This window comes from Ambystoma mexicanum, chromosome 7p (genome assembly GCF_040938575.1).
Source record: "Ambystoma mexicanum isolate Mex_15411 chromosome 7p, UKY_AmexF1_1, whole genome shotgun sequence".
Taxonomy (NCBI): domain Eukaryota; kingdom Metazoa; phylum Chordata; class Amphibia; order Caudata; family Ambystomatidae; genus Ambystoma; species Ambystoma mexicanum.
In genome coordinates, this window is record NC_090939.1 from 587,188,491 (window position 1) to 587,213,810 (window position 25,320).

At 42.3% G+C, this 25,320-nt stretch overlaps 1 protein-coding gene across 2 annotated transcripts in view; it reads right to left on the bottom strand.

The window, feature by feature from the left end:
* Positions 1-25,320, bottom strand: part of GABRB3 (gamma-aminobutyric acid type A receptor subunit beta3) — a 1,350,469-nt gene that overhangs the window by 702,430 nt on the left and 622,719 nt on the right. For both annotated transcript variants that reach the window (XM_069636590.1, XM_069636591.1), the window contains exon 2: positions 17,389-17,436. In XM_069636590.1, the coding sequence (XP_069492691.1) occupies positions 17,389-17,436 (48 nt within the window). The remainder of the gene's footprint in view (positions 1-17,388; positions 17,437-25,320) is intronic.

The following is a 25,320-nucleotide window of genomic DNA, read 5'->3' on the forward strand; positions in this document are numbered from 1 at the left end:
ATAAAGAGGAGGGAAGCTGAGTAAAGGAAAGTGCAGGAGTAAGTGCCGCAGCAAATGGCTCCCCCTATACAGCCACAGCTCACTGTCTTAGGTTCCTCTGCTGACCGGGCTTTTCAGCTGAGTCTGGAATGTATAACAATAGCACAGGGAAATGAAAATCCAGGCCGGCCCTTTTCTAACGAAATAACGGGCTTCCCGTGCTTAAAGTGGGCAGGGTTCAAGGTTACAGCCCAGTGCGACCCAATGCCCGTACTACACCACTGGACCAAGCCACAGGCCAGGCCAGGTTCGGGGACTGGGTCCACACTAAGGCGGTGTACTGGCCTTAAACTCACCAAGAGCTCGGGTTCCCTGTGTGCACCACCGCGTCAGTCAGCCAGGCGGGGTTAAACAGGGAATGTATCTCGAGCCGTATTCACCCACGCATTGTACCTCTATCCAGGTCGCGTAGCTCTGGGTTTCGGGCTCCGGGCTCCGGCAGAGACCTGCTCTTGCTCGCTCGTCACAGCAGGATTACAGTAAGGGACCCAACGTACCAGTGAGTACTGCGTTCTAACGAGTCCGTCAAGCCGCACTGCCTCGAGTACCAGGAAATCACTAGCACTAGCAGCCGCCTCCGACAGACCATCTGACATTTAGAATAATGGGCCATCTCAAGTCGAATTCTGAAAAGATATCCAGCAAGGGGCAAATATAAATGTTAAAAACAGTGGAGACAGGGAGGAGCCCTAAGGCACTTCACATTTAACTGATAAAAAATCAGAAATAAATGTCCCCAGTTCAACTTGCTGAGTTCGATTGGTCAGGAAAGATGTAAACCATTGCAGTGACTCATTGGATACCTGAGCCACTGTGGAGAGTCTCGAGATAAGAATCTCAAAATCAACTGTGTTGAAGGCTGCTGACAGGTCCAGTATGACTAGCATGCTAATATTACCCTCAAAGGTAGCCTTCAAAATATCATTCCAAACTGACAAAAGTGCCGTCTCAGTCCCATGTCCTGGCCTGATTGGTGCAAATCCAACATCCCCATATCTTCCAGGAAATCCTGCAATTGCACTGTAATGATTTTTCCAGAATTTTGGAAGGCCAGGATAAGCCTGCAATGGCACAATGATTTGCAAAAAACTTGTGGTCCAATGTGTTTTTAAAGAAAAAGAGGTGTAAAATATGACTTTTTCAGCTCTATTGGAAAATACCCATTTATAACAGAAGATGCACATGTCTTTTAGCTAAGTAGGCAGGGATGGGGTCATAGTTATGCTTAGTCGGCTTTAACTTAGATGTGAGGTTGGAAACTGTTTTCAAGTCCACAGGTCTAAAAGTAAGCTTCCTTAATGTGTGCCTGTGTTCTGCTGCTTCAGTATCCTGACCTGCAGTGCCTGCTCTGCCAGTTGCACAGAGCAGGTTCGGATGTCACAGGTGTCCTCTGGACAACTGCAGTGACAACCAAGTCCCTGCAGCACAGGGGCTGCAAAGTTATGTACCCCTATTCCAAAATCTACATAACTATAAGGATGTTGTCCTCGTAGCAAGTTAAACTGTAAACATAAGTCATACCTGAGTTTAGGAGTATGGTGGCCAGCATCTCTCATAGTTATCCAAGACACATCAAATGTATTTCACACATGTGTTAGCCTTGTAGTCTCATTTCAGCTGTGGAATGGTTATGTGTATTCTCCCCAGACATGCTGGACCTTGCCCTACTGGCAGGAATGTAGCCTGGGTGCATTGCCACTTTTTCTTCAGTTTTAAGGGCAGGTAACTCCCTCTCCCAGGGACAGCCACTCCACAAGAAATACTGTCCTGGGAACAGGAATCAAAGCGCACAGCCATTCACAAAAGACTTGGCTTCACACCAGGGTGCTGCATATAGAAAGGCCTTTGATCTTATTCAGAAGGGAAGGGGGCAGGGTTAGTATAGAGAGCTCTCTACAGATGATAAAGGGTTTGCCATTGTGTTTCTCTCTGCCTCTCCTTTCTGTCTCCTCCACTTCCTCTAGCACAAAGCACATTGGGTATGATGTCAGAAGGTCAAACCACACTTCTTTCAAGAACAGGGACTGGAACCCTAAAGCAGGGTGGCGTTAGTCCAGTCATCTGTGAAGTTTTACCTTTAAAAGAGGTTTCACATCATTTCTTTAAATCATCTTTTAGACTCCAACCTTTGAAGAAGATTTTGTTTGGACCCTGCTGAGAGAGCAGTCCTTTCCAGAGTCCAGAGGTGAGCTCTGTCCCCTAACCATCCCTAGGGACCATTGGGTGTGAACCTGCTGCTGGAACAAAACTTGCCTCTCGGGCAGCCACAGTGGTACCCAGGACCTCACCATGTTGAATGACCCCTGCAGTTGTATGCCTGCCTCCCCCATAGGTGGGATCTTGAGATCAAGGACCCATCTTCTCCCTGTCGAGTCCCTGTATTGGGACTCACAGCAACCTGAGGAGTGGCCTGCTTCTGGCGCAAGACCTGCCTTGCTGCCAGCCACAGTGGTACCAGTGTCTCAATGTGGTGAACGACCCCTGCGCTCCTGTACCACCCTCCCCTGTGTTTGAGAGAACGAGAAAATAACTAATATGGTCTATGAGCCCCTGGTTTTGGACTCAAAGCGCTCTTAGATGCAAAACAGCCCAGGATTCAAGTGGATTTTGCGGTTGAACTGCTCAGAGATTTTTTCAAGAACTGTTCGGTACATTTGAACCACCTGGACCTTCGCTGCTGCCTTTTGCACTCTCCTATTCTTCTAATTGCTTTCACAGCACCAAGAAATCTGATTCAGCGCTGCCGGATCACCAAGAACTGCAAAAAGGTACTATTGACTATTGACGCACCCAACCGTGGGCCATTTCTGGGCCCTAAAGACTGGTTAGGTCATTTGTATTCCTTTCACACCTAAAACCATATCCCTTTAAAGAACATTGTGGTTATTATTTGCATTACACCGCTGATTCATTACTCAAAGTGCTGCATCTTACTCTATTTGCTTATTCTGTGTTCTCTCGTCAGGGGTGCGTGTTGTGTAGTGTTTTTCTAGTTAGTTATTATTATACATTGTGTGAAAAATTAAAACCTGTTTATTTTTATGGAACCTTGATTGGACAGTCCTTTATTTTGCACTTTTTTACTTCCCTGTTTGAGTTGCTACTGAACCACCTTCAATCTCCTCTTGAGAGTAGAGTGTTCCCTCAACCAATGTTCCAACAAAAGGTGAAGGAGTTATATCTCTTGACTGTACTTGTTTTACCTTTATGATTGTGTTGGCTCTTGGTTTGTAGCAGAGTTAAGAATGAGTAGGCCCTTTAGCCTCTGGTCATCCGTGTACTAGAAGAAGTCAATTTATCACAAAGTGTAATTATTCATGTGCAGATGGAGGCGAGAAAATAAATTGCTTTACAACCATGGGAGAAGCGTGCAAAAGTAAGATATGAACGCAAATTACAGGTTATTGGAAGAAAGACAATAGAAGTCTTGTTGATTGTAAAGACAATTATTTCAGGTTTTCCTTTTTACGCACTGACACTGAAATTCCTGGGTTACAATACATATCTGTTTAAGTGCGAAGTTGTTTTTTAAACAATAAACTAAAGCAAGGATAGTTACTTTTGTGAAAGAAGAGTACAATTTGAATATTGAGGGTGCATTAAAGTATTGAAGGAAAGGACAAAGAATGAATTGCAATAGTAGGGAAACTATAAGTATATATGGAAATTGTTATCAACCTATAGGAAGTACTTACAAGAACACCTGACTAAAAAAACCTTGTTGAGTACATTATCTGCATATGTATTACAATCTGATAAATAAAAAAAATCAAATCTGTGGTATGATTGGAGAAGCACTAAAAATAAATGTGATCAACTACTGTCATTTAGAGATCACGCTTTTGCTTCCAAAAAACTGGGTGAATTGGAACCGTATTTGAACAAGTTTCCATCTTATTTTATTCGGAATCAATATATGCGATTTCGTTTTGATCTTTTTTCTACTAAAAAGGTATTAACCAAGCGTCACATTATAAAGGAACATGAAAACATATCCAGATATTGTTCCAATCCAAATATCCAAGACAGGTTATTTTATTTGTTTTTTTGAATATCAATTTTAATTCCTCTTCTTGATGAAGTTTGCATTAATTATTTATGTTAACATAATGCAATTTAATTATTTTACAATTGTAAATAGTTGGTTGATAAACAACATGTCAATGATGTCAATTTGAAAAGTTTGTCTCGGCCAACGATAACAAATTAAATAAAATAAAAGAAATAGTAGGGAAACATTCGATATAAAAAAAATAATTCAATAAACTATAACAAATTAGCAAGAATGAAAGAATAGAAAGCAGGCAAAACTTCTTTATTTTTTACAATATAACTGTGTCAAAAGCAAGCAGAAAAGCGTTTTGTATATTTGTAAATGGGAAAATGAATGTTAGGCATGAAAAGTAAAAAAAGAAAACACTTTCTCAATTAATATGTACATATCTTTTTTCCAGCTTTGTTGATCATGTCAAAATGCTGACAATTCTACTTTCTATTCCATGTGGTGACGAACAAGGAAGATCTCAAGATCTTTAAGTATTTTAATGCATTAACCCTATTCAGTAATTTGGCAGGTATTTGGGTGAATATAAAATGTATATACACAAGAAGAGGGTCAGTGAAGTTTGGAGAGTTTATTAAGCTTTTGTAAATTTAGTAGGTTACAGTTAGGGTAGTTTGTAAAGAATGGATCATGGAGGCTATATATAGCTTCGATAGGCCTACTGCTTTTCGGTAAACTGTCTTGATAAATCATTAGTGTGTCCCTTACCAAAGATGCCGCTTTGTTAATACAGATTATACATTTCTAAGCAAACTACCTGTCTACTCTTACTTTTATGTTTTTATTATAATGCTGCTCTTTGTGTGTGCAGAGGGGGAAGACAATGCAATTGTATAGCTATATGGCAATTTTTCTTGTCTTCAAGCTATATCTGAGAAATGGGCCAATAGCAATTGTTACAACAACCCCATCCCCTCTAGTTTGCTGCTTTTCCAAGCTGAAATGTCTAAGTAACTATATTCATTATCTGGGTTTATTAATTTGGAATCTGAAATGGAGCAATACTTTACAAAACTTTCAGATGAGTTAGGGAAAGTACCTAAAGTGTAACTAGAAAATTGAAGCAATACTTCAGCAAAGGCGTATAATCAACGGATACAGGTGTAGAGTGTTCATCTAATATTGTGCATACATGCTTAGTTTATCATTAAACTACATTGCCATTGTAGTATGTAAAGTTGTAAGCATCCCTGGAATTGTTTTTCATTGCTTTAACATGGTTTTGTAATTTTGCCATTTACAATGGCATAACAGGTGTGATAGGTTAGACGAAGGAGGCAGACCAAATAGTAGTATTCTTACAATTTGTTTTATTAAAATAATAAGAAATGGCCTATCTGTCCTTATCACAAAAGTTGGCCCTACCTAACATAAAACCAACTATGGGCCTGGTCATTAGTATGGCAGTCCAGAGTAATGATCCATCCTCTGTCAAAAAGCTATCCTATTCTATACACTACCACTAATTAAAATATCAAAGAAAAGAAAGGGTGCAGGCGAATTACTCCCTTCTCCTGTACAGATTTCTACCAGCATTAATGGTATATTATCAAAGAGTTCTAGTTAATCATGTAAATAATATCATTTAATTCTTCTAGGTTTTTTCCCCACCTTTTCTGGTTCTTCTAATGACTTCAATACAGTTCAAACGAAAAGAAGGGGTTCCAGGAGAATGACTCACTTCTCTTGGACAGGCTTCTTCCAGACTTACTAGTCTCTTTTCAAATAGTTCTTGGTAACCATATGAATCAAATCCTTTAATTCTTCTAGGTGGTTTTTCCACCTGCTCTGCCTCCCCTTTATGATATTAGGTTATTTATAACGCGCTTAATACCCAGAGGTTTCTAAGCGCGAACCCAATGCGAGCATGTTGCCGCTGAGCTATCCTCCCGAGACTTTAATGCTTTCAATACAGTCCTTGGTTTCTCACAATAGGGTCTTGTCCCTTATCGCTTTCAGATTTGTGTAGTCTTTCTGGATGTCTTTCTATCTTTGGATCACACTTCAACCACTCCTTGCACTTAATGAATTGTCCTTCCAAAGGTATTCCAAACCACTCGGACTATTATAATGAGTACACTTATATTCTTCTCTTTCTTTAAGGTATTCACAACCACTGGGACAAGTATGATGAGTCTTGTTGTTCTCTTTACTTCCTTTAAGGAATTGACAGACACTGGGATGAGTATGATAAAATCTGATATGATAAGTCATTTATAACACGCCTGCACACCAGTGTTTCTAGTCCCCTGAGGCTCCTACTGGTTTGTTCCCCTCGTGTGTCTTCCGCCACCCAGTTACTTCTATTCTGATGGATTGGCATCACCGGTTATTCCTGTGGGGTCGGGCTGTCTCTGGTCTCTTCTGTGCGTCTAGCGTGCCTTCTCTCTTCTGGCACTCAGCATTTCCAGCTGCAGTCTCTGCATTGTTTGAGGACAAGCGCCCCCACCATCCAGGGTCATGCCGCCACCTCGATTCGTGTTCTTGCAGTAAACGTTATGCAGTAAAGCACATTGCACTTCTTGATACATATGACCCTGGGCACATGTAATCAAGACCAGACCTGCCCCTGAATCTCAAATGCAATCAATGTGCTCAAACAACCTCCAAGACTAGTGGCAACAGGAATTTAAATGATAGCCACCCAGACCAAGATTGTCAAGAGAGATGCACAGCGGAAACAGGTGGATTCTGGGAGACCCCAAGCAGAAAAGACTGGCAAGGAGAGAGACAAAATGAAGAGCCATTGCGACAGACACTGGTCTGTGGTGAAGAAGGTGAGAAACCTGTAGACATTTGGAAGCTTACAGGAAAGCGTATTGGAATTTGAGGAGGGGGAAAGTTGTGTGAGGAAAGGAATAGATCTTATTATTGAACTGTAATAGGATGGACAGCAGAAATTAAGGACAGAAAGCAAATAGAGTTTAGAGATAGATTGTTGTTGGAGGAAAGACACAGAGTAGGAATTCTTAAGGGAAGGTTTTCAGCCTTTTGGGAAGGGGGATAGAGGAATAGATCTGTGGTAGGAGGAAGATACTTAGTTGGAACAAGATGAGGTTTTCTAGTCAAGGATAGAATGTTAGGTGTGTATGAAAGCAATGACAGAGATAACACCTGTGAGAAAGAAGAAGGTTGCCATCTGGAAACAGTACAGGTGGGTGGTACTACAGGAGGGGAGGAATAATTTGAAGGAGATAGAAGATATTTTTGTGTGGAGAAGAAAGATAACATCTAGAGGAGGGAAAAAGCAATACTGTCTCTGAGGGTTCCGAAAAAGGTACTACAGGGGATAGGTATGAGCAAAGGTGTAGTGTAGAGACTGGAGATGAGGACAGCACCTGGGAGCAGGAGAGACCAGATATTGTGGAGAGACTTGTTTTGAGTAGTGGGAAGAGGATAACACAAAGTTGGAAAAGAGTATGGAGTTGAAATACAGATACCATTAAGAAAGTCAGGAAAGGGTTCAACGCCTAGAATGGGGAGAGGTTTAGACCCTCAAAGAGAAGACCAAAAAGGGAGTCTCTGTACCAAAACAGAGATGACAGGGAAGTACAATAGGTCCAAGTTGAATTAGGGGAGAGTGAAAGGCAGATGAAGGAAAGAGATGGCAGGCTGTGCCAGGGGACACGAAGGACAGCATATTATTAGACTTAACAGGAGCAGGGCCACAGTGAACACGAGAAGAGAAGGGGGGGAAATGGGAGAGTAGGGATATGCATGCTTCTCCTCCAAACCCCTCAAAAGAACATTACAGCCTTAATGACGTGCCAACATCTGGCGCAGCCTAACAGGAAGGGTTTGCCAGCCCAAAGGAGGAATGAACCACTGGAATCACTTAGGAGGCATCAAGCAGGAGGATTTTGAAAGCACCCCACTGCCCGAGAGCTCTGGCTTAATAGCTGGGGAGCATCTACACCTAGAAATAAGGGTCAGAGGACAGAAGGATTTCCACTGATCTGACCCTGGAAGGAACCTTTATCTTTTTTGAGTTAGAAAGGCCATTTTGAACACTTTGTTTCCCCCCTTCATTTGGCTTCAATTATTTGAACTGTTAGCTGGAATTTGATGGGACCGACTATTGCTTTAGTGGACCCCTTTGGAGCAACAGAGGATGACCCTATTATGTTGAATGACTGCCCCCACCATTTTCCTCACATCCTGATACTTGGAGACCCTATCATCCTGACACTTAGAGACACTAACATCCTGGTTGTTTATTGAGTTTTATCAATATCCTGAAACATTCTACTTAAACATTGTACACAAAAGAGCAATCAAACATCTTAAAACGTTATTCTTGTCTCTGAGTTTCCGTTCTGCGAAAACTGTGGTAAACAGTAATTTGTACACATACTTCATCCACTTTACCACACAATGCACACCTGGGAGTGTAACTGCATACAACCTCTTGTCATTTCAGGAGGTACATGTTTATAAGAGTCCTTTACATGTTTGAGAGAGATGTGTGTGGCCTCAAGTACAACAGGAGGGCATTGAAGTACAAGACAGATGAGAGTGCGCTGTGCCTCCACCTGGAGGATGTGGCTAATGGCTATCAGGAAGTCATGGCTCTGGTGTAAACGTTAAGAAAGAGGAGAATGGGGATTAGAGAGAGCAAGATGGGCCTGCAGAGATATATGGAGCCATTGATGGTGTTGAAGGGCAAATAGAATCACAATAATCCAGTGAACGTTTTTAGTAGACGTGACAAAATAACCCCACTAAATATTAGGCCCTCGTGGGACTTACGGCCTGTTCTCTGAATGAATGTCTCCCTCATCCTCCTCCCCTTAGGGCCACTAGAAGATGGTTGTACATTTTGAATAGAGGGCAGAGCATCTGCAGAATGCTATTATTTCCATTACCACCAACCAGAGAAGAATCCACACAATGTCAGATGTTCAGAAAGGAAATTAGGGTAATGATACAGCAGTATTTGATGGCTGGATGGGCTGTGGATGAGTCAGTCAAATATTAAATGTGAATGTGTATAGGGCTGTGGTAGAGCTGGTGACATTTCACATCCTAAAGTAGGTAGGGATGAAGCAGTGTCATGCTCAATGGCTATTAGGTCAATCACAGAAGCAATGGCATAACAGTCATTAAGGATCTTCAGACTCAAATTTTTGGAGTACTAGGACAGAAACAGTACTGTGTTGTTGTCTTATAAGCCTGGAGCATGAGCGTATGTTATGTTATGTATCAGAGGGGAAGGTGAGTAGAAATGAAGCAGAGTCAGCCTCAAAAGCTAACAGGAGTGGAGCAGTCTGTATTAATTTGCATAGTACTAATGGCCTAATGGCCTCGCATTAAGCCTCATAATTCAAAACAGCTCCTTACCTATATCCAGAAAACGTGATATAAGGGTACTATCCTCGCCTGTCCAGTGCCCCTTCAAGAACTCTACACCCCACCCAGACTAAACCTGCTGCCAATACTCTCTACTAAAACAGTACATTGAAAACTTCAGGGGCTAAAGGGCATTAAGAAGTCATCAGCTCCTCTGTCTGAAGACATCATGGGCCTCATTACACGGATGGCGGTAGGGATTTACCGGTACTGGTAAAATACCGGTACCGGTAAATCCCTACCGCCTTACTACGAGGTCCCTATGCGGGTTGCGGTGCCGTAATTAGCGCCTTCCCCATTCCCATAGAGCCCTATGGGGCAGAAATGGGAATGGGGAAGGGCAATGGCGGAAGGGGGATTTACCGCCCCTCCAACCTTGGAATGGGGCGGTAAATCCCCTTTCCGCCAAGGCGGTGCCAGTATTTTACCGGCATGAGCCATGGCGCTAGTAGCGCCATGGCTCACCGCCTACCGTGTAATGAGGCCCCATGTGTCAGGAAAAGCAGAATCTTGTAATGGTAACCACCTCATTGGAGGTGCTAGTGGCATGATGGCCTACCATCGAGAACCAGGGGCCCTGTAAGGGTTCAGAGCCGTTAGGAGCCATGTCCGCCCGACGAGGAGCTTAATACTATTAGCACCCAGGTTAAGATTCTGCGTCGATTATCACCTTTTATTTTTTTTAGGGATATTGGAACCATGCCAATTGCATTTTCCTAGTTTTCTTAACAAAAGGCATACAAAGAAAGATTACTAGCTACTTAAATAGCAAAGGAAACTAGTTCCTTTATTAATTCTATTGCTGGAATGTGGGTGGTCAGAAAGTGGATCAGTCCTCTGAAAGAGGTTGGTAAGTGGACATTTGGGCGGTGAGGGGACAGACACTGCGGCATTCTAGGGAATGATGGGTAGGCAGAGGCGAGAGTAGAAAACATGTGCTGGCCACATGGAAAATGGCGGATCCAGCTAAGAGACGCAAGTGGTCAGGATCTAACGTGGGTGGTTACTGGAGGAATCCGTCCATTTTCCTGGACAGCTTATTGGTTGGTGCCTTTTCCGGATGCTAGTAAAGCAATATTTCGAACTGCAAGAGCATTGTGAAATTCTTTCCCCCTGATGTTCACACTACAACTGTTTGCTGTGTTTTATGGGAAATATTAAACACCTTTCTTTTCACGCGCTTTCTTTTCTGTGCAACTTTGTTTTTATTTTAGAGTAGTTCAGCTATTAACGGTTTAAATTGTTAAAGTATATCTTGCTTATGCTTTTCCATTTCCAAACTGTATACAGCAGTCACAAGCCCATGGTAAGTTTCAGGTTTAAGAACTATAATTACAAAATAAAACTACATTTAAAAAAACGATTTGTTACTGTGGAATTACTTTCCACATGCAACCCAGATCCTCACTGTGAATGCCATAGAGTAGCTGGCTGAAACTCTGCGGAGCTTAAAGCCTCTTCACCTGGACAAAGTGATGGTGTAAGATCAGGCCCACAGGATATGTCTTTCAGACACCGGTACACATATGAGAGCTTACTTCCTGCACTGACAAGGAAAGACCGTTTGATATCCGCAGTAAAGTGTACATTTGGGAATGACGTTCAGAGTTTCCGTGACCACAAACATGGATTCAGTTTTCTACAATTGAATTGAGCTCGTCTATAAGAGCCCTATTGCACAGCAAAGGATCGTCAGCACATCAAAAAATAGTGCGGAACAAGCAGTGCTTAATTTGTGGGGATTTTTGCTGGGGCTGGGCCCTGGCACTTATTTCTGAGCCTCGGAACCCATTATTTCCGACTCAGTTCAATTTATATTTGGTGTTTTAGCAACTTTATTATTTTAACTGTCAGTCTCCTAAGAAGCATCTATAAAAACAGAACAAAATGTTAACAATGATTGTGTTTAAAGACACACTTAAACTTTTGTCTCATATCAAGTTGTTACTTTATGTTAATTAGAATTTATAAATCACACATCTGCCATAGTCAGTACATGCATGGTGTGTGTCTGCAGGTATGTCTTAGGAGATAATAAGTATAGTCATAGGGAAGCCCACTGGCTCCGTCCCCCCACCCCCAGGCTACATTACATCATTGCCAACTGCCCTGGGTGGAATCTCATACACTGAAGATTCCAGTCCATCACATTCCTGCCATTCCATTCATGACCTCATGCCTGCAGACACACAGCATGCATTCAGAGGAAAGGATTAAGCAAAGGATATACTGATAATAGGAATATGGGTATGCTTGAAAATAATAAATGCCTGACACTTATTCTTTTACATGTGAAGAACTGGGAACACGCTCAGCTCTCAGACACTGATCTAGACGAGTCATTTTAAAGCAGGCACTCTATCAAGGTAAAACCTGTGCCCCATTTTGCAAAGTTTGACCCTGATCTTTTCTTTCAGTCAGGAACAGCTCAGGAATTGAGTTTGGTGACATCTACCAGTGACTATGCCCTGCTTTTTCAAATTGATCCAGGTACTTTGCTACTTCCTAACAACACTGTGGGGACTCTCTCGCAGGGCAAAAGTTGGATTTGTACTTATTAGTAATGTTTTATTTTGTAATAAAGGGCACTGGGGAGCATGTGGGCGGGTCTGAACATCTTGGACCAGGGTCCTTCAATCCAGTGGAACATATTTCCCATATGAAGGTTGACCATCAGGACCTGTGTGACTGGACTTTGCAACTGCCATGGGGACAACTTGCCTCACCTTGCAAACGTTTGCCAGTGCAGGTACTATTGGCAACGTTCTTGCTGGGAGCATGCATTCAATACCACCCAAGAGGATTTCATCTGTAGTCTGCCAGAGTGGCACGTTTATAGAGACATAGTGGTTCATCACTGGCAACCAGGAAATGAACTCACATGGACACACAGGGAAGTGACAGGGTAGTGACAGATTAGGCGGCGGTGCAAGGTCGGGGGCAGGGAACGGTGGTTTCAACTATCGAATGGTTTTGCCGGTCCATTTCTGGCTGTTGGTGGTTTTGCATTGTAGCTTGGTTGGTGAGCGCAGGTGTCAATGAGTACAGAATGTAGTTGTGTCCTTTGGCAAGTGGATGGATGTCTTTTCGGTTGGGCGCTAATGAAGGCTGATCACACAGGGATAGTGTTTCTGCAGCAGCTACATTCGTCCACTATCACTTCAGCATGTACTACTCACGGATGCGTGTGTCACAATACAAGCCTGCTAGATGGATGACGTTTTAAAAGACATATTGTGGTTGTGATAAGGTTTTAAATCCATGTTAAACAGAATTACTAATATAACTGTGCTTGTGTGTTAAAAAGTAATGTGGCAGTACCATAGGCATCTGCATGAACAATTGTGGCATTGACATTGTAAATGCTACACAAATGTCAGCCTTTGGCAGTGCTTGTGCATTAGGATGAAAGAGACCGTTTTGTCAGGAATGCCCAACGCCTCAGCATAAGATTCATTTCAGATTACATAAAGAGTAAATATAGAACATTAGTGGTACCGAAGAATGATTTGGTGATGTCTGCATTTTTATGAGGGTGGTGAATCTGGAGTATGAGGCGGTTGTGCTAACAAGACTGAGGATCTTTGGTAAAAATGTTTTGGGGTTCGAGTACTGCAATGTTGTGTGTGCTGCAGGCAGATGTTAAGTGTAGTGTACTGGGCCTGCAGGTGGTTGCAGTATGGTTGATGTAGGTCACAACTTAGTTACATTTTCAGAGCTATGTGCCAGTGCCAGTACTGGATTAGCAAGTGTCAGCATATAAAAACTGAATTCCACAGGTGGTTATGCAGAAAGGTATGAATGGGTACATATGTGGGTGGTAGGGGTCGCAGCGACACATGATTGTTGTTCATTGATAAAGCTAATCACACACCCTCTTCTGTATGGAAATGGGTACCACACATGACACTAGTGCATATGATATGTCAAATGGGGAACCTGCAACTTAGAGAACGGCCAAGATGCACCCAATGGACAGTTCAGTGGAGAATCTGAAAGCCTGTCTGAACCTGCCATCATTATCTCCCTTAGCCCCAGACAATGGACCTCATTACGAGTTTGGCGGTAGTTTTCTGGTAATTCCACCGAACTACCACCAAACAGATTTACTGTTACCATAGCTTGGTCCTTATGTGTAAGTCCCCATTGTTTGGAGTCCATAGGACTCTACAAGGATTTCGTCAGAATTACCGCCAGTAGTAATTATGACAATTTTGCCTATTTTCGTCAGAAGGGTGGAGGATTTACCTCCAGCTTGATTTGGAGGAGCGGCAAAAGTGGTGGTAATTAAATTATCACCAATTAATTTGCAACTCCACTCAACTGGGAATGATGTCCAATTGTATGTACTGGTGCACTGCTGGCTAGATAAAAATTAATGCTTGCCAAAGCATCACATCTCAAAGACTGATAAATGCAATTGCCATCACCTACTATGGAATGCATTTTAAAGAGAAATTCTATGGTGAGCTATGCAGTTGTTGACAGAGGGCGAATGAAGGGAAGTCAGCGAACGAGTAATCATTGAGCCGATTGCCAAAAGATTAGATTAATGTTTAAATGGACAAAACTACATATGCACTGTGATGAAATCAATGTTGCTCTGCAGAATGAACAGTGGCTAACCTGCCTCACACTTCTACAAACCAACAGTGATAAACGTAAAAAAAGGAAAAACAGGTGCAGCTAAGAAATATACCTCCTTTGCCTTTTGTGGTAATGTGGGCGAAGGAAGACCGCATTCTCAGAAGCGGTGTGAATGTGAGTCTGTTGAAACCCAAGCAGAAAAGTACAACAGTTCGAAAATAAAAGAATGCCCAATCGAGGTTCTATACAAATATATACTTCAGTTACACAAATCAATTGTTCACTCAACTGTCAAAAACACTATCAATCCTACTCCTGTAAAGAAAAGCAGAATGTAATGATGTAGCACTCTGGAAACAGGCAAGAAATGCAACAAGGAGCTCAAAAGGGAAATGTCTTGTAGGAGAAAGATGCAAAAAGGACCAGTCTCTATGGGCCCCATGGTGGACCAGGTGAACAGGGTCAATTCAAGGTACCTTACTCCAATGTTTGGTGGTTCTAAAACATTGAGCAATCATGCTCCGAGCTTTACATTGGTGTGGGCTGAACCAGGTTCAGGAGCAACGAGTCATGCTGATTCAAATGATGAACTGTCATCTTTTTGGTTCAAAGAAGGAGCTCGATGCGGCTCAAGTGCGGTATTCGATTTGTGCAGTTCGAATGGCTTACCAGGTTTAGTTTGAGTGTGGAGTCAGTTTGAGACGGTTGCGACCGCTGGTTAGGGTCAATGAGTGACACGATATTCCAGTGGTTCAAGGTCCATCGGTTGATTGCAGTGACCTTGGTGATCCAATGCATGGTTCAAAGAGGTGGTGGCTCGGGGTTTGTATGTAGTTGTGAGCAGGTTATTCGAGCCAAACAGGTGATGTACTCTGCTTGGCACAAAGTGGCAGTGATCTTGTTCGACTAATGCACAATAGTGGTGCAAAGAGCTCGAAGAAGTGCAGCAGGCAGCACCTCAGATTCCATTGGTTCAAATACATTCAAAAGCACTCAATGATGGTTTGATGCAGTTCAAGTGGTAGTAATGCAGGAGACCAGCTTCTTGGCTTCTTCAGTTGCCGTAAATCCCAATCCAGTGGCTCATGGACAAGATGAGTCTTTTTTCCCATTATCCCAATCCAGTGGAGGCTGGCAAACACCGGCATGGCTCCTTCAACCCCAGCAAGGTCTTGGATACCGGTGTAGCTGGCTGAGTGACAAGTCTTGCTCCAGCAGTAGGTCACTCCCACTATGCCCTGGGAGTGGTTAGGGAGCAGAGGTGGCCTCTGCCCTGGAACACTAAATCTTCATCTCACTGATGGAGGGCCCTGGAAAGATCACCTCTCTCCAAAGAGGTCCAGAAAGAATTCATTCTTGCATTACAGTAATGAATCAAAGAAAGATTGGGTGATACCCTCTTTATAGGCAAATATCCACAGGGGATTGAATAAATACAAGTCTGCTTTAAGGGGTCCAATCCCTGCCCTTGTGACAAGTGGTCCCTGCCTTCCTGCATCCTACCCAATGTGCTTTGTGCTAAAGGAAGTGCAGTGGTCAAGAAGGAAGAGGAAGTACTGAGAGAGACAAGATGGTGTAATCCATCCCCAACAGTGCTGAATACCCCTGACTGCACTAACTCCATCCCCTTCTGAGACCCATAGCATCAAAGGCCCTTTGGTATGCAACTCCCTGGTGCAAGGCTAGTTATTTTGTTTGGGGTATTCCCATTAATTCTGGTTTCCCAGGGCAGCTCCTGCTGAGGGGCTGTCCTGCTGGAGAGCAGTGATACCTGACCTCACAAAGGATCAAAACAGAGGCAGCTCCCACTGGCTATTGTTCTGGATTCAGCAAAGATAGCCAGTCTAGAGAGATACACACAACCTGCCCTTGGCTGATGTGGACTCACAGGGTTGACATATGTATGATAAAATCAGGTGTGGCTTTAATAATAATGTAAATTACAAGCCACCATACCTTAACTCAGATATGGCTCATTTTTAAAGATTAAACTGTAACCAGGATGATCAATCCTCACATTTATGTAGTTTTGAAACAAACAGAGGCACAGATTTTAAATGCAGCCTCTGTTTTGCAATGTCTCTGTTGTGTGAGCAGCTGTCAAAAGGGCAACTGTGACCTATGACCATGCTCTATGCCACTGGAAGATCAGGAGACTGATGCAGAAGGGTGCATGTGTCACTATGCGATTGGCATGTAGCTAAATTAAATAAATGTCTTGATAGCAAACCACCCCTTCTGATATGGAATTAACCACATCATGTTATAAATGTATCTAAGTCCAAAAAAGCCAGGGCTTCTACACCCTTGCCAGATGGCATTTCCTCACATGCACCCTTAATACATGTGAATGTGAATTATTTAATGGGCATCTGTAGCCTCTACCCTCATAATTTCTCTACTCTGCATAGAGGCTTTGCATTTTGCATAGTTCTTCTGAGGCTTTGGGCTTTTACACAATGGGCCTGATTCAAATAACGATTTCCTATGGGATTGCACCATTATAAATCACTTCCCTGAATCAGGCCTAATATATTCCCATTTTTTCTTTCTCTGTTTTCTGCCCCACTTTGCTCTTTGGAAGATTGAATTACCATATCCATTCTGTGTAATTAGTCCCAACAAATTAGGAAGGAGGAACAGAAGGAAACAAAGGAAATTCAAGAAACCATGTCATGGTAATTTCACTATTCTTAAGAGCTGATGTGCAAAGATGCTAGCAGTAGTACCACTATACTTCTTGTGAGAGGTTGATTCCTAAGAAAGTTGTTCATAGTATGCAGTTATTCCTGACTTGTTCGCCTCTTTCCAGGAATAAATTATGATTCTGGCAGATTTCCTCAATGGAAGCACTGCATATGCTATTTGGGATAAGTGCTGTGAATCGAATAGTAATAAGTCAAGAGTAAGTCAGAGCTACTACTAGCAACCTTTTCTTACATTAGCCACATAATCCTTGCTCTTCCATTTTCACAGTACCCACCAGATATCCCAAATTCCATATGCTCTGCTTCCACTGCACTAGTTGATGTCTGGGAGGGCGTTAGCTGTTTGGTGCACTGGGGGAATTGTGAGGACTAGAGGATGCATGCTAGACTTAATGCTATATCATCATTTTTTAAGTGCAATATCTGGTCTGAGCTGGTGTGCCAGAGGTCTCCTCCCCAATAAAGTATATGAATCGCGATACAAGTATTGCTTTTTTATATACACACACTTAAACTTTGATTCCAGTTCAAACAATGGAAACAAAAAGGCATGCATTCCAGTTCGAATTGTCAATCCAACACAGGAATTATGATCAGAATACAATTGCAAAGGTTTTTGTATATGTCACAAGGTATACTCACCTTGTGTCATAAAGGGCATACAACCGTTTGTTCTCTTCGATCGCATTCCTGAAACAAAAAAGAAGAGAGGTTTTGAGTCATGTCTCTAAGCATATGGTGAACGGTACTACTTGTTCATGACGTGTGCATCTGAGTAATAGTTAATGAACAGCATGTGACTAATCTGGTCCTTTGAATGTTTTCACAAATGCACGTTATGTTACCAAACCTTTACGTAACACCATTTCAGCAGTAAGTCCTTCCTGAGACAGGTAACCAAATGCTGATGACTAGAATGTGATGCATAATCAATAAAGTAGTTTATAACCTCCACCAGGAAATGAAGGACAGCATCTCAGCAATGGAGTCATTCTTCCCCTGCGTTCACGAAAGACTTTAGGTGAGCAGGTTTAAGAAAGAGGTGCCACACCCTTTCCCAGTTTGATGATCGATTTAAAATTGTCATATCCGTTTTGGTGGACCAAATGAGGCAAACCCATTGGCATATTAGTAGGTGTAGAGTGGAGATGGCATACGAGGACGGACACAAAGTCCTAAAGTATCCTTTGGCGTTGTGCCCACCAATTTCACACCTGTGCATGAGGGGAGGAAGGGATTGAGGTTTCATCATAGCATCTTTCATTTATGGAATTTGATGGGGATGATTGGTTGGGACAGGGTGAATGGGCACAGGTACAAGGTGGGCAGTGATATTGTATGTTTTCCTTCACATTATTTTTAACTAACATCATCAACTGTATAAAATTATAATTTAGTTCATCCATTTTTGCAGATAACATTATCCGTTCATTTTGTGCATTTGCAGATAGGTGCGGTCCGTGCCCATCTTCAGGTTCATTTAATTGTAATTCTGGTCCACTTTCCTCATTCCCACTATGTACTGTTAAAAAGAAAACCATGTTTTAGTGACATCTTAACAAATGACATCACGTTTTCTGGTTTAAAAAATGTATTCTACCATGTATGTCTCCCATTCTGATACCCTGGCCATCGTAAAAGGCTGTGGTGCCGTTAAATACTTAGCGCCTTACTACGAGGTCCCTATGCGGGACCCGACCTGAACGGCTGGTCTAGACCAGCCGTTAAAGTAGGGACCCGCAAAGGGACCTTGGTGCTAAGTACGGTACCGCATTTTACGGTACCGTACTTAGCGCCTTCCCCAGTCCCATTGAGCCCTATGGGGCAAAAATGGGAATGGGGAAGGGCCAATGTTCAATGGGGAATTACCGCCCCGCCAACCTTGGAATGGGGTGGTAATTCCCCATTGAACATTGGCGGACTCGTTACGATACCGGCACCAACCATGGTGCTAATAGCGCCATAGTTTAGCGCCAGTATCGTAATGAGGGCCCCTATCTCTTTCCTAATTGATTGTATGTGTTTGTTTGAATAAATAACAGTACACCCATTTCAAGCTATAATAAGCCTTCAAACCAAAACAGCCAAATTGCCTCCTTCTGAATTACTAAAAGGCATTTGTGGTAAAATAGTATATTTGCCATTACATCTTAATGAAAATTTAGAAACTCTAAGAGTGCGAGGGCCAATAGATTATCCAAGTTAATGGTGTACCAACAAAAGACAAACAAATTTGGCAACAACAAGTAGACTTAAACAAAATTAGAAAAGCTATACAATATCTAAAAGAAAACAATGACTACTACTACGAAGATATAAACATTGAACAGAACTTAAGGGAAACCACCCACAGGAGTCATCACCAACTGGCCAATTTGAACTTGTATCCACATTTTAGACCAGTATAGAATTCACCCACTACACTCCAAATACACCATAGACGATGCATTAGAAACATATCCAATGCGTCAAACCAAAGGATCTCCAATCAGCATATGGGAGAAAAGCATAGAAGCACAAGCCTTTCCTCTACTCTTCCCTACAGAAAAAGAGGGAAAATATGATAACGATGTGTTATTTATATAGCGCTTTACAGAGCACATATTTACATACAATATCACCTAACCGAAATTGGTACTCATATATCGACCTCGCAATGATGAAAGGCTTAGTTGGCCTTGCTGGGATTCGAATCTGCGACCTGCAGATCTCGCTCAGATCACAGCAGAGAGCACTCAACCCGCTGAGCTATCTTACTGGCATTGTACACCATTAACTTGGATAAATGTGGGCATGACAGTTTTGCAGTTTATTCACAAATAAATAACCTGTGACATCCCTTCAGAAACTACACATACTGAGCTACTTCCACACATTTTACGCTTCCAAAAACATAAGTGTGTCAAATGCTGCCATGGCAGATATAAAAAAGGTAAATACTACACCAAATGTCGCTTTGATTTCCCTTTGATTTCCCTAGACCAGTATCAGCAAGCAGACAAGTAAACAGCTCCATGGGGGTCATTACAAGGTAGGAGGTAACCATGCCGCTATTAGCGGCATGGCTACCCCCTTACCGGGTATCCGGTCCAGGTTCCCTGAATGGGGAATTACTGGGCCATTCCGACCTTGGAGGGCCCGGAATTTCCCGATTCAGGGAAGCCGAACCCAGTACATCCCACTTCCCATGTGAGCCCCCATAGGGCTCAATGGGAATGGGGAACATGCTAACAATGTGCCTGTTAATAACGGCCCGTTCTTAGCATGCTGGGCTGCTCGCTGGACCTGCTAAGGCCGCCTGGTAAAACCAGGCGTCCTTAGTGGGTCCCGCGAGCAGAACTCGTAATGAGGCAGTAAGGGGTTAACGGCTCGAGCACCTTTTCCGGCACCGTTAACCCCTTACCGCCTGTGTCAGAATGATGTCTTCTTTTAGATAAAGTGTGAAAGGCAAATCACCTAGAAACACATACAGCATTAAAAGAAACAAAGCTTCAAAGTGCATCAATGATTTCAATGCAATACAATATATTGCAGCCAAATCCACTGCTGTTGCAAGATATGTCACAGCCTACTTAACCAAATCTGGAAAACATAGCTAACACACCTCTGGGATGACATATCATCTGACAAAACACTGTCACAACCATTGTACAGCTTTAGCATAAAAATGCTCTCCCATAGAGAATGTGGATGCTATGAACTTGCAGACTGTTTAACAGGCAAAGCCTTATAAGGCAAAACCAAACACATAGCCTCATTACACAGTAGGAGGTAACCATGGTGTTATTAGCACCATGGCTACCCCCTACCGCCTTCTGGGTCTGGGTAGGCGGTATGGGGACTTACCAGGTCATTCCGACCCTGGAGGACCCGGTAAGCCCCCATGCCAATTACCATTCCCCATTCCCATTTGAGCCCCCATAGGGCTCAAATGGGAATGGGGAAGGAGCAAATAACGGTACCACTATTAGCGGTACCGTTAATTTCTCTGAAGTCCCTCAGTGGTCTGACCACACGTTAAGGATGGGACCCGCTGAGGGACCTCGTAGTAGGGCGGTAAGGGATTACCGGCACCGGTGCCCTTACCGGTGCCGGTAATCCCTTACCGCATAACGTGTAATGAGGCCCATAGTCTGGCTAAGCCTTGGTCCAGCTGCATCTAGGAAAAGAGTTCTGAAATCCTATCAAGACATCGAAATAGCCAAAAATGAATCCAAACGGCCAGGACATTTGGAAAACCAATGTATTAGATGCATACTACCCAAACAGAAGTACTGATTTCTAAAACATGTGCCTGTTCCACATTGCCCAAAATTTCTCTTACGAAATCAGATGAAAAATGTGGAAAATACATGGTTACAGCTTGTGAAGGGAGCCATGTCAAACTTACCAAACCCTGCTTAATTAATCATATGAAGTTATACTTTAAAACTTCTCAACATAGAGAACTTTACTACATGGCCCTACTGCAACCTTTTAAACCATTGAGAAAAGAGGAGGATTTATTAGGCAACCATGACTCATTTGAAGCTGCATTCAATTCAAATGAAAGCAGTATAACAAATGTCAATTCCAAGCAATACAAAAACATGGTGGGCAATGAACGCCAACAAGAAGAAGAAGTTCAAGCACAACTAAATGAAGACACTCCTGAAGGCAGTCAACCTTCTGTTACAGGAAGCCAAGAACCACTTGGAGAGCAACTCATTGTAAACGAAGCAGAATTAGCCATGACTGAAGAAGAGAACACCATGTATGAATATGAGCAATCAGAAGAAATCACAGCTAAATCACAGCTAAATGATGAGCAACTGAGCATTTTCCTAGACGTGACTAAAGAAATAGAACATGGTTTGAAGCATGAAAGTAAAACTTGTAGCTGTCAAAATTATAAACCTATGATCCTCTATGTAAGTGGTGAAGCTGGTTTTGGAAAAACATTCTTAATTAAAATCATCAGCACATACCTACAAAAGGTAAAAAACAACAAACTTTCAGCTGTTGTAACAGCCCCCACAGGTTTAGCTGCATAGTAACACATAGGAGGTGTTACTTTACACCGACTACTGCTTCTTCCAGTAGAACACCAAAGCAAATTAGAGTACCACAAACTATCAACAGAAGTTGCTACTGAAATGAAAATGCTCCTAATAGATGAGGTAAGCATGATTTCCTACCTAATGTTGGCTTCAATTCACCTCAGATTACAAGAAGTCCTTAAAATGGACAACAAAGAACTTTTTGGAGGAAAACTTGTTATTGATATTGGAGATCTCCTACAATTAACACCAGTGAAAGGTGAACCTATTTTTAAAACCTTAGGACACAAAAAGTGCCACAACACACTTGGCAGCATAGGAAATGCAAATCTCTGGCAACATTTCCAATACATAGAACTAACTCAAAACATGCATCAGTCTGCAGGCCTCAGCTTTGCTAACATTTTAAAAAGCATTAGGACTGGACTTCTTTCTAAAGATGCACAATCTATCTAAAATAGTAGACTCATCCATGAGCTATATGGGCATGACACATCTGTTCCTGATGTCATGGAACAATTAGCAAAACATGTAAAATGTATGTCCTTAATGCCAATCTTTGCAAGCTGTATGCAATTTAATGAGACAATGGGCCTCATTACGAGTTTGGGGGTAGCCATGCCATTTTTAGCAGCATTGCTACCCCCAAACCGGTTCCCACAAAAGAGGACTTACCGGGCCATTCCGACCTTGGAGGGCCCAGTAATTCCCTTTCACGGGACCTGGACCCGGTACATCCCCATTCCCATTTGAGCCCTCATAGGGCTCAATGGGAATGGGGAGGATGCTAACAATGGGCCCGTTAATGACAGGCCCATTGTTAGCATCCTTGTCTGCTAGTGGGTCCCTCTTTGCACGTCTAGTCTGGCCAGGCGTCCAGAGCGGGACCCCCTGCAGACCTCGTAAAGTGGCAGCACGGAATGAACGGTGCCGGTCCCTTACCGCCACCGTTCATTCCGCGGCTGCCTATGTTGTAATTTGGCCCAATGTTAAAAAAAGAAATGCAACCAATAGTGCATATTAGCTCCACAGAAATATTGGAAGTGCAGAGCATGACACTCCATATGTATCAACAAGCAACAGCATAACTAAATAGCTTATAAAAATGTATCTCCAACACAGCTGGTTTGGAGAAAATGTTAATGTTGTGTTTAAACTGCAGAGTAATTCTGAAACATAACCCTGACATGGAGCAAGGTTTAGTCAATGGAGCAATTGGTACAGTTGTTGGCTTTCAGATGTATCCACATGACAACAACATACAGTTTGTCAACGTCCACTTTGACAAACTTTCAGAAATTAAAAGGATAGGACACTCAACAGCACGATTCCGTCTTTTCAAAGACATGTATGTACGCAGAGAGCAATTCTCTCTGTCTTTTGCATATGAATTTATTATTCACAAATCACACGGTCTAGCCCTAGATCGGGCATTGATTGACATTGGCAGCACAGTCTTTAAAGAATGTATGAGTTGTGCAATACTTTCACGTCTATGTACACTCGCCGGACTATTTCTAGTAAATCTTGAATCTTGATGCAAACCAAGTTAAGGGTGACATTCCTTGCATCCTAGAGTACAACAGACTATGTGCACTCTCCACACCCCGTCTCGATATATACCCTGTTCATGAAAAAGGTAAAGTTTTGAAAATAAAATCAATGAAAACAGAATTTATAAGAGATCTCCCAACAATACCATCAAAGAAAGTAAAAACAACTGCTATTCCATCAAGTAGTATAACCACAAAACTGTCTAGTTCAAACGCAAGTACACATCCATCACCAGATATAAAGGGAAATATTTCTTCTTCAAAAAACAAGTGGAGGCCCAGCAAATGACACACAGAAAAAACTCACAGACCCATTTACATTTTCCAAAACAACTGGTGTAAATTGCTATGCAAATGTAGCAATCAATCTTCTGTTCCAATTGCCAGCAATTGTTCAAAACATTCACTTGAATGCCTCACACCAGTTGTGTTTACACATGCTCGTCCTTCATAGAATTTCCATGAATAATCCAGACACTTACAGTGTCTAAGGAATAAGGCAAGAATTGGACTACTGTGCAGGAATGGTCAAATTCACCATAAAAACAAAGGAAGATCCACAAGAATTTCTAATGTACTTACTGCAAGTAATGGAAACCAAAAACATACCTGTAAATTAAATCTTCCAGATTTCATACACATGGAAACATACATGCAGTCTCTGCAACCATGTTGCACAAGAGCACATCCTTAATGAACGATTTGTGTATGCATCTATACCAAATTGTGAATCCATTCCATTTCATCAACTGGTGTAAAATGCAAATCATGCCATATTATGCACTATTTGCCATTCAGACAATTGTTCCACCTTCCTTTCACATAAACTCACATAGCCACTATGTAATACTAATACTTTTAGGATACAGCGCAGATGGTACCAAAAATAACTCCAAGTTTACTAGCTTTACAAATGGACAAGTATCTTTTGGCAAGAAAACCTTCACAACAGTAGGCATAATATACCACACTGGTGCCACAACCACTGCAGGTCACTATACTGCATACATTAAAGAAAAATGTGGTTGGTTTGAATGCAACAACCCTTTCATTACTCTAAAACCGAGATTACCAGTAAATCTGGCAAATGCCTGCTTAATATTCCTTAAACCTTGGTTTAGTCACTGACCTGTGAAATGATTAGTGCACTTTAGACATACCCTTAAGTACTGGACACTTCAAACAAGCATACTGTGAAAGTAAATTCACATAAATGTAGTACTTTTTTAATGCTGTATAGATTTTTTTCCCAATGACCCAATGATTACTGAAACAGCAACAACAACTCCGCAAAACACACAGGGTCTCATTACAAGTCCGGCGGTAACCCTACTGGTGCTACTGGCGGGTTGCCGCTGGACTTGGTGCCTGGCTTGCCTGTAACTCCAGGGGATTTCAACCTTGGTGTTCTGGGAAGTCAGGTGCCGTTAATAAAGGTGCTGGTGCTTCCGTGAAACTCTGCAGACAGGTGCCATTCCGCCTGCCAGGTTTGACGCTGGCGGGCGGGACGACACCCGCCCGCAGAGTCGTACTGTGCCAGTCCAGTTTCAACAGTGCCGATAAGATTACCGGCACTGTTGTTACCGGACCGGCACAGTTGGCATGAGGCCCATAGTAATGTTGTTACTTACAATGTACTGATTATGAGGGTCTACAAAGTTTAGTGACTGACCTATAGAACTATCAACAGTTAGAATACGCAAACCGGTATCTAACTGCAGTCATACTACTGCAATGCTACCTTTGAATAGCAAACTAGTTAGAATACACCAACAGGTATCGAACTGCTTCAAAAAATACCTTTCAGAACTATAAAATTATTAACAGTTAGAATACGCCAACTGGTATCCAAATGCACCCATAAAAATGTAATGTTACTTTTGAATAGCAAAATAGTTAAAATACATCAATAGGTATCTAACTGATTCAAAAAATACCCTTGAGAACTATAACAATATTAACAGTTATAATATGCCAACTGG